The sequence below is a fragment of the Helobdella robusta genome (assembly GCF_000326865.2).
Source record: "Helobdella robusta unplaced genomic scaffold HELROscaffold_72, whole genome shotgun sequence".
NCBI classification, from domain to species: Eukaryota; Metazoa; Annelida; class Clitellata; order Rhynchobdellida; family Glossiphoniidae; genus Helobdella; species Helobdella robusta.
In genome coordinates this window covers 342,873-352,108 of record NW_008705409.1, presented here as the reverse complement: position 1 = coordinate 352,108, position 9,236 = coordinate 342,873, and the positions used below count along the sequence as shown (strand labels likewise).

Sequence of the window (9,236 nt, the reverse complement as noted above, 5' to 3'; positions counted from 1 at the left end):
TGATTTTTATGCAGAAACAAAGTTAGATTTGTAAATTTTGAAATAAATTTGTTTACATGAATTGAAAATTGTAAAGGACGCAATTTGAAACTTTTATTTTTTTGTCCGCCAGTCTGACATAACAGAAAAAAATTTGATGAGCGCAGGTGTACAACCCGTAAGCCCAAATCCCCAAGATTAATTAATTAAATGGAAGCATAACTTGTTCAAGTAATAATAAAAGTACTACACAGACACATACTCACGCGTCTCAAGCATATTCACACTCATACTCAATTGTTTTATTGTCCTTTTTTCAAGAAAACACCTCAACCATTTTTTGCCTTAATAAATTTTCGAGCAAATGTTTTGGACGTTGGCTGGTGTTGGAGTTTCGTGCCTTGGTATTGACGCTCCGGAGATATTTTAGACCGCTGGGTAGAATGCGAATTCGTTTTACCTAGATAAGTTATGTTAATTTATGCACAATTTATGGTGGTGTTTGGGTGAAATATGTTAATGGGCGCTTAATCCGGTGAAATACGTTATACAAGTGAATGAAGTTCTATATATGAATTATATTGATAAACTCTTGCATGTGACCAGACACCACAGTTTGATGGGAAGCTGGTGAAGTTCATATCGTTCGAGATGCGGTCACTGGTGATGATGATTACTGAATGTAACAACAATAATTACAACGATGAAAATAACAAAAATGATGATGAAGATGGCGATGATGGCCCTATTAAAGAGCCGATGAAAAATGTCCTTGATCTGATTAGCTCCATCATAGTGTGAGTCAGATTTTTTGCTTCTTGAATGGATAGTTGATGGATGAATGGATGATTATTTTCACTATCATCATCGTAATCATCACCACAAATGTCATCATCGTCATCAACAACAACAGGTCAACCCACTTACTGATCGGACGAGCAAATGATGGCAAGTTATTTCGGGAGCAGGTGACAGTTGCAGTTGAACCACTGATCTCATACCTCGGAAAGGATTCAAAATTCGCCGACCTCATCATCAACAGCAACAACAACAATGTTTCCGACTGCCATGATGATGATGATGGTGATGAAAGTGGTGGTGATAATGATGATGGTGAGGATTATGATGACGATGATAGTGATGGTGATTAGTGTCTATAACGAATAAATAATTTTTGACTCTGGAAAAAAATGTCGACCCACGACTCCAGGTTCGACTCCCAGAAGAGTTTTCCATCTTTTGCATCTTGATTTCACTTAACAACCACCCCTACTACGTGAAAAATATTTTAAAAAAAACACTTCAAATCAGTCAATGTGGTTGTATTTCTCGGTAAAATTGCTTTATATTCATGCTTTAGAACATACTTATAGATACTTGTACGATTTTATTCCATTTATCAGCATCCATTTTCAGTATTAAAAATGATTGCGTAATGGCTACATGCATGCATTTATCTTAGATGAAACAGCATCTTCAAAATTGTCTGAATTAATAAATATTATAAAATTTCGAATTCTAAACACTCCGGAAACGGATGAAAAATATCCGGCTCACTCCGGCCCCAAAAAATCTCCGACTGACTCGACTCTGGTGGTGATACTAATGGCAATAATACTTGGATGAATGCTGCTGCTATGATAGTTTATGATAGCGAAATAGTAATGATGTCAAATCATTTCAGATGGTCACGAGATCTTCGGCCGCCTGATTATAATTTTAATGATGATGAGATCCTACTCCTCGTCGCCAGATTGGCTGGCTGAGAATTCAAACGGGCCAATAGCAGAGAGGATCATTTCTAGATTTTTTTCTCGCTTCAAAAAATGTCTGTCTAAACATAATTGAATTAATAACGATAGCAATATTTTTTTTATTGTTATTATTATTTTATTGTTATTTTATTATTATTTCTATTCTTAGGCCAAATCTACATGGATTTCCCAATGAAATTGGGTCACAGTCCTAACTCTGATCGACCAATGGGGTGAAACTTTCTTATAAACCTTTCATTTTTTTCTCTTCAATCGGTAAAATTGTATGAAATAATTATAGTTAATTTTTTCCTCCTCTCTCTCTCTTTCTCTCTTTCTTCTCTCTTTCAGTTCTTTTTCTCTTATGAGATAATTTATGCGGTCAATTTAATGTATGCAGGTATATGAGCCTGTATGAATATTCATTGAGTACCGTCGTTACTTTCATAGCCAGCTTACAGTGCAATGTTCTAAAGTATCTCGTTAGTGATTATGTTGATGAAGACGGTGACTGAGATTATGATAATGATGTCTCCATCGAATAATAGTAATAATAATAACAGCAATAATAGTAATAATAAACTGCCCAATAGGAAGTGATCTTGTTGGGAAATGTTCTAGATTATAAGCACGTATACAATGCCATGTTAGCTATGGATATTTGGTGCTATATAAATAGGTTGGTGTACATATATGTATGTATGTGTGTGTATATATATATATATATATGTATTGTATTATATATATATATATTATGTATGTTTGTATGTATAAATGTATGCATGTATAGTGTATACATACGTGTCTGTTTGTACATTACAGATTCAGCCCAGCGGAGGTTTGTTGCAAGCAATTCTCTACATTGTTGGATTTATTGAAAAGAATGCTCACCATCAATAATAATAACAATGAAAATGATGATGATGATTGCGTTTGTGGTGTTGATGATGATGATGGAAAGGGGTTTGATGAAGAGGTTGATGATTATGACAGACAATTGGTCAGTTTGAGGTTATTAATAAAAAGGCTGTTCCGCATTTTACCAGGCAACTTTCAGGTCGGTATTGTCTATCTGTCTGTTTTGTTTGTCCGTCTGTTTGTCTGTCTATCTGTCTGCCTGTTTGTCTGCCTCTATGTAAGGATATATATGACTGTGTGTGTGCGTGCGTGCGTGCGTGTGCGTGCCTGCAGTACATTACTGTACTGTGTGTTTATACTTATGTGTGCACATTGTATGTATATATTGTTGTGTACAAATTAATGTTAGTACTGTTATAGTTACCAAATTTATAATAATAATTTTATTGCTATTGTAGATGTCTTGTATGAAAAACTATTCTGAAATTCTGCTGCCTTTCGTGCAAATGCCACTGAAGCCAGAGTTGAACGATTTGGCTTTGAGGAATTATTCGATCTTCTGTAGTGAAGTTGAAAAATGGGTTCTGATTGGGACCAATTGCGATAATAATAATAAAAATAATAACAATAATAAAAATGTCAGAAGTGTTTTGAAGATACCCCAGTTGAACGCACTGGTTGGTTTCTAGATATCTTATGTTCATTGCGCTTTTGATGATGATTTTGGTGATAGTGATGATGATAACAATAAGAATGATGATGATGATGATAAGAATAATTACGATGATGATGAAAACGACGATGATAATAATGAAATAATCATACATTGGTAATGTTTCATTTCTCACCTCTCTCTCTTAGATAAGGCAAATGAAAATTCTCAAGAATTCCGTCCCCAACTTGTACTACTACTGCTGCAAAACTAACCAACAACAGCCCCATCAGCAACCGCACATCGCTTTTTTCACTAATTTACTAAATCAGTTATGCAACCTTATGTCAGTTATATCTGTGTCTACAAAAAAACAAAATAAAATGAGAATTAGGCTAATGTCGGCCATCTTTAATGTTATCTCAGAAGTATTTACTATCTTTGGAGAAGGAAATAATAATAATAATGCGGGTAGTAGTAGTAGTAATGCTGGTAGTAGTAGTTTTGGTATTACAAATGCAGAATATGAATATGAAGATGTTGTTCTGAAGGTATATGATGGTGATGATGTATGTAAGTGTATGTATGTATGTGTATGTGTGTATGAATGTGTTATTTATGTATGTCTATTTATTCAGAATTCGTCATCATTATCCTTTGCTGTCATCATCATTATCAGATATTAAAGATGGCTGCCACACATCTTAGAGTATCATCATCATCATCGTTATCAACTTCGTCGTCGTCATCATCATCATCGCGATTACTCCAACAACATATTAAGTTACATAGTGAGGTACTATTGGTTATCAGATCTTTAGCCCTATACCAGTTCAAGGTAATGATAATGATTATGATTGTTGTGATGATGATGATTTTGTTGTGATGATGATGATGATGATGATTGGGATATACTCTTCCATGTCACCAGACACCGCGGTTAATCTCGATGACGTCATTCCTAATCAAAACCTGCCTAACTTGCTCGGTGGCATCTTACGATCCTCTACCGGAACAGCTGGCCATGGAAGCGTTTGCGCATTTTGCTCGAAAGACTAAAAACGTCGACCTCATCAGGCAGTGCGTTCGTGATGATGGTGCCAGTTGCGGGGACGGTTTTAATGGCAGTGATGGGCTTGTTATGTTTATTAAGAAGGTTCTTGTATATTCACTATCTTTTGCAACAACCATCATGATGATGATAATCATCATTTTTACTATGGTTATTTTTACACGAGAATGGTGATTTTAATTAGGTTGTTTGTAATTTATTATTGTTATTATTATTGTTATAATTATTTAACAGCTGAACAACAAGAATGATGCTGATGACGACGACGAAGATGGGCCAATAAAAGTTCTTACGTTCAATATGAAACGCTTGAAAGAGAAGAAAAAAGGTGATGGTAAACTGAGAGATGGTGATGACGAGAGAGAGATTATCAAGGAAGATGATGAGGATGATGAAGACGACGATGATGGCGCAAAAATTCACGGAGACGATGATGATTGTGGTAGTGGTAGTGCAAAGACTACGATGATGATGATGATGACGGTTAGTGGCGTTGAATTAACCGTATTGTAATGATGATGATGACGGTGATGAGGATGATGAGAATGATGATAAAGATGATGATAACTATAGAAACATCAACAATAGAAACATCGAGATTGTGTATGCATATTTTATTTATTTTATTATTTATTTACTATTTTAGTGAGAGCTAGGCAGAAAGGTTTAATGCTTAATGTCTTGAATGTACATTTTGTTCACAATAACCATCGCAGGAGGAATGCCAAACTGATGATGACGTCATTCATCTTCCCGTCACAATGAATATTCTCGATAATGATAGCGATAAGAAAAATAACAATAATAATAATCTGAATAATCATAATAATAGCGGCGGTAATGATTATAAAGACGGTGACGAAAGAAGAAAAGTAGTGGATAAGTTTTTCTCAAATATTGAGAAGTCGTTGGTGGCCGTCGAAAGTTTAATTGGCGATGGTTATAAGTTGAACTCTGACCAGAGGTCATACCTGGCCTCTCTTAGTAAAACTATTTCTAAAATGTAATCTCATTAAATGTTGTTGTTTATATTAATTATTTATTTGTTTATATCTTGTTTATTCGTTTCGTACTTTTTCCACCTCGTTTCTTCACCACTGTTAATATCATTTTGTTCTGATTAATTTTATTACTGTAATCGTTGATAATGGCGTCAGACTTTGTTCTCATTTGAAATGTTTTAAAAGAATTATAACAGTTGTAAGTCGTTAACAATTATATATCCGTGGTTAGGATTGAAGTTCTTTAGGGGAAATTGATGAAAAATTAAATTTTTTTTATTATCTTTTAGTGTATATGCTTTTTAGTATCTAACGTGACGTTGATTTTTCAAGCTCTTATGATTCTTTGCTTTTCTGGATCCATTTGTTATTGTTTTTTTTTTCTTTGCTAATCTTACACGTGAGACTTGGATCCTGAAATGGGGGTTGGTTTTTTAATTTATAGATTTGATGTTTTATAAATTTTCAATTTGCTATGCGTTTCAAATGAAGTTAATCTTTGGCAATACGTGGATTTGCAAAATTTATTCGCTGTTAGATAAGATTGTTGCAATCAACAAATTTAAGTAGGGCGATAATTAATGATTAAATTAAAACCTTTTTTCCTGATCAATCTAACCTAATCGGACTACAATTTGTCATTCAACAGCCGAAAATGCTACATGTGTTGTACGAGCACGCCACCGGTTACGCTTTGTTCCGGGTGAAAGAGTTTGAGGAGATAGGAATGATGCAACCAGAAGTGGAACAGAGTGTGTTAGATTTGAGTCGTTTCAATGCTATCGTCACCCTCGTTTCCTTCTGTCCGTTCAGGAGTGGAGCAAATGCTTTGGACAATATGAATAGCATTAGTGAAGGTTGCCATGCTTATCTGTTGTTCTTTAATAGACAGACATATTAAAAAATACCTTGTTTATCTGAGTTTTGATTTAGATTTCATTTTACTTCTTTTCATAAACTAATTATTTTTATTTTTGTTCCAGGCATTGTACACCCTGATTTAAAAGCATTCGTAGAAACGAACGTACCTCAGTCAGTGGGGAAAAAGACCAAATCAATTCTCGGAGTCGGGGACAACAAGTTGGCTGCTTCCATTTCAGAAGAGTTGGGTTACTCGTGCATGCATACCGGCATTGTACCTGAAATTATTAGAGGTATAATTTTTCTCATTTGTCTTGTCAAAATTGTAAGACATTTTTGGACTGATATTCAATAATAATGTGGATTGCATTAAAATGAAACAATTCATATTTTTGTCCCATCTAAATAGGCTTAAGGCTGCACTTTCCAAAGCTGATAAAAGGGTTGACGGACATTTCACAAGGGAAAGCTCAGTTAGGATTGGGACATAGCTACTCAAGGGCTAAGGTGAGCTATGAGAATGGAGATGATGTTATTATGTTGATGAGAATTGGTATGATTTATAAATAAAGTTTTTCACTCCTGTTCTATAAATATCAACCAATGACAAACAACAGGTAAAGTTTAATGTAAATCGTACTGACAACATGATCATCCAGTCCATCAATCTACTTGATCAACTTGATAAAAACATAAACACTTTTGCTATGAGAATTAGGTTAATAATTTTTTTCATTTCATTGAAATTAATTCCAAATTTTATGTCCTTGGCATAAATTTTTTCAAATCTGTTTTTGGAGCAGTTTACTAATTCTAATTTATAACTCTTGACAGGGAATGGTATGGTTACCACTTCCCAGAGTTAGTGAAAATCCTCCCTGACAACTATATGTATGCCCGAGTCGTTTCCCTTCTTGGAAATCGCAAACAACTGTCGCAGGAAAAAGTTAACGGCCTTGGGGAAATAGTGATGGACGAAGGGAAAGTCAAGGCCATTCTGGATGCTACTAGAACTTCAATGGGTTGGTTTTTAATATATTCCATTCTGCTAATGATCAGCAAAATGATTGTTTAATGCATGATCCAATTACATAATTACATAATAAATGACCTATTTACATATTGACAGGTATGGATATAAGTGAGTTGGATTTAATTAACATTGAAAGATTTGCACAGAAGGTGATTAAGTTGGCAGAATATAGGAAGAGTCAGCATGATTATCTCAAAAATAAGATGGACCTCGTTGCTCCTAACCTCTCGGCACTAATCGGGGAGCAGGTTGGCTGAGTGCTTTTTGTTATTTTCAAAAATTCTCATATTTCATCGTTACTTCATGCCTACTACAGAAAAAAAATAATTCATAACAAGTTATAAAAATTTAAATTAATTAATAAAAATTTTGAATGTTGAAAATTTTATTTTCGAAGGTCGGTGCTAGATTGATATCGCATGCAGGCAGTCTGACAAATTTAGCAAAATATCCAGCCTCTACTGTCCAAATTCTAGGGGCAGAAAAAGCTCTGTTCAGAGCATTGAAAACTCGAGGAAATACACCAAAATATGGTTTAATTTTTCACTCTACTTTTATTGGTCGAGCTGGGGCCAAGAATAAAGGAAGGATTTCAAGAAATTTAGCTAACAAGTGTACAATTGCTAGCAGGATTGATTGCTTTTCAGGTATTTGGTTGGTTAGATGTCTGGTTGATGGTTATGTGCACACATATGGTTCATTGATCTTCTATTTATTAGTTAACTACTATATAGTTTTAAGACTTTGTCATAATACTTGCATTTGTTTACAATCCTTTGTTTCAGAATTCCCCACTCGAGTTTTTGGTGAATGTTTGAAAGAGCAAGTTGAAGAGAGGTTGAAATTTTATGAGTCAGGTGAGGCACCGAGAAAGAATGTGGACGTCATGAAGGAAGCCATTGATATGGTAGGCTCATTTTCATTGGATGATTGTTTGATTTGTTTTGCTGACTGTTTTGTTTTGATTGGTTGCTGGCTGGGTTATTTAGGCAGGCTTATTTTGATTGGATGGATAATTTATTGAAACTTATTCCTAATAAATGTTTGACTGAGTATTTAGTCCACAGGTTGATAATTTGTTCTGGTTTGTTTTTGTGTGTATGGTAGATAATTGATTAATTAATTAATTGGTGGATCAGTTGATTGAATAGTTGATTGTTTATTTGAAAGATTAAATAGTTATATGATGTAATAAATTTTAGGCCGCAAAAGTTCAGAAAAAAATGGTCAAAAAGGCCAAAAAAAGAAAAGCAGCTGATGATGGTACGTCATTAATGTTTAAATTTGAGACCCTCATTTATTATTAAACTAATCGTGACATTCTATTTATAACCAGCCAATCAGGATGAGTCAGCAATTGGTGTGGCTGCTAGTAAGAAAGCTCACTTCGAGTGAGAAGAAGAAAAAAGCTTGTGTTTGACGAAGGATTTAATTTTTATTGTTAATTGATTTGAATGGCTCTTTAAATAAGTGAATTGAGGGATGGATGGATTGATTGATTGAACAGACGGTTGCTCGATTGATTGCTTGACCGATCGTTCGTTTGTTTGTTTGTTTGTTACTGTTTCAACAGTTACTGTATATAATATAATAGTTATTTTTAAGCCTTTGTTCATTCGATCATCATTTCAAATAAATTACTTTAAATATTTTAATTTGTTGCATGTGTTTCGTATTTTAATTTGTTGAAATCATCCGATGCTTCTGATTTTGTAGATCGAATTTAGCTTTCAAGTAAGTGGTCTGCAGATGGCTCCAGTAGATTGGATAATAAATTAGCAAAGACTTAAAAATCGAAGAGCGCGTTTGAAGATCGTATAATGTGATAAATGTTTTAGTAACATTCGTCATCCTTTTTAAATAATGATCATCCGGAGCAAAAAAGATGAGGCAATTAAAAACTCGTATTACTGTCAACATCAACTATGCAGTTCTCTCAAGCGCAAGGCGTCATTCACAAATTTTTCAACCTCAGTACTCAAGGTTTCGTGCCACTACTACGCAGGTACTCCTGCTACTACAATTA

At 34.3% G+C, this 9,236-nt stretch overlaps 2 protein-coding genes across 2 annotated transcripts in view; both read left to right on the top strand.

The window, feature by feature from the left end:
* HELRODRAFT_194280 (hypothetical protein) overlaps positions 1 to 5,482 on the top strand; it is a gene marked incomplete at its 5' end in the record, with an annotated part of 8,490 nt that extends 3,008 nt beyond the window's left edge. Inside the window, 13 exons of the mRNA XM_009031323.1 lie at positions 586 to 776; positions 893 to 1,092; positions 1,664 to 1,807; positions 1,903 to 1,966; positions 2,134 to 2,215; positions 2,327 to 2,412; positions 2,556 to 2,790; positions 3,050 to 3,268; positions 3,576 to 3,794; positions 3,923 to 4,081; positions 4,175 to 4,399; positions 4,550 to 4,798; positions 5,032 to 5,482. Coding sequence (XP_009029571.1) covers positions 586 to 776; positions 893 to 1,092; positions 1,664 to 1,807; positions 1,903 to 1,966; positions 2,134 to 2,215; positions 2,327 to 2,412; positions 2,556 to 2,790; positions 3,050 to 3,268; positions 3,576 to 3,794; positions 3,923 to 4,081; positions 4,175 to 4,399; positions 4,550 to 4,798; positions 5,032 to 5,322 — 2,364 coding nt within the window. The 3' untranslated portion in view covers positions 5,323 to 5,482. The remainder of the gene's footprint in view (positions 1 to 585; positions 777 to 892; positions 1,093 to 1,663; positions 1,808 to 1,902; positions 1,967 to 2,133; positions 2,216 to 2,326; positions 2,413 to 2,555; positions 2,791 to 3,049; positions 3,269 to 3,575; positions 3,795 to 3,922; positions 4,082 to 4,174; positions 4,400 to 4,549; positions 4,799 to 5,031) is intronic.
* Positions 5,483 to 5,971: 489 nt separating this feature from the next.
* On the top strand, positions 5,972 to 8,630 carry HELRODRAFT_157952 (hypothetical protein; the record flags this gene model as incomplete). Its single annotated transcript, XM_009031322.1, has 9 exons — positions 5,972 to 6,173; positions 6,300 to 6,470; positions 6,587 to 6,684; positions 6,795 to 6,895; positions 7,012 to 7,199; positions 7,307 to 7,458; positions 7,608 to 7,857; positions 7,996 to 8,117; positions 8,547 to 8,630. 9 exons carry the CDS (start codon positions 5,972 to 5,974, stop codon positions 8,628 to 8,630), a joined length of 1,368 nt encoding a protein of 455 aa, XP_009029570.1.
* Positions 8,631 to 9,236: the final 606 nt, after the last annotated feature.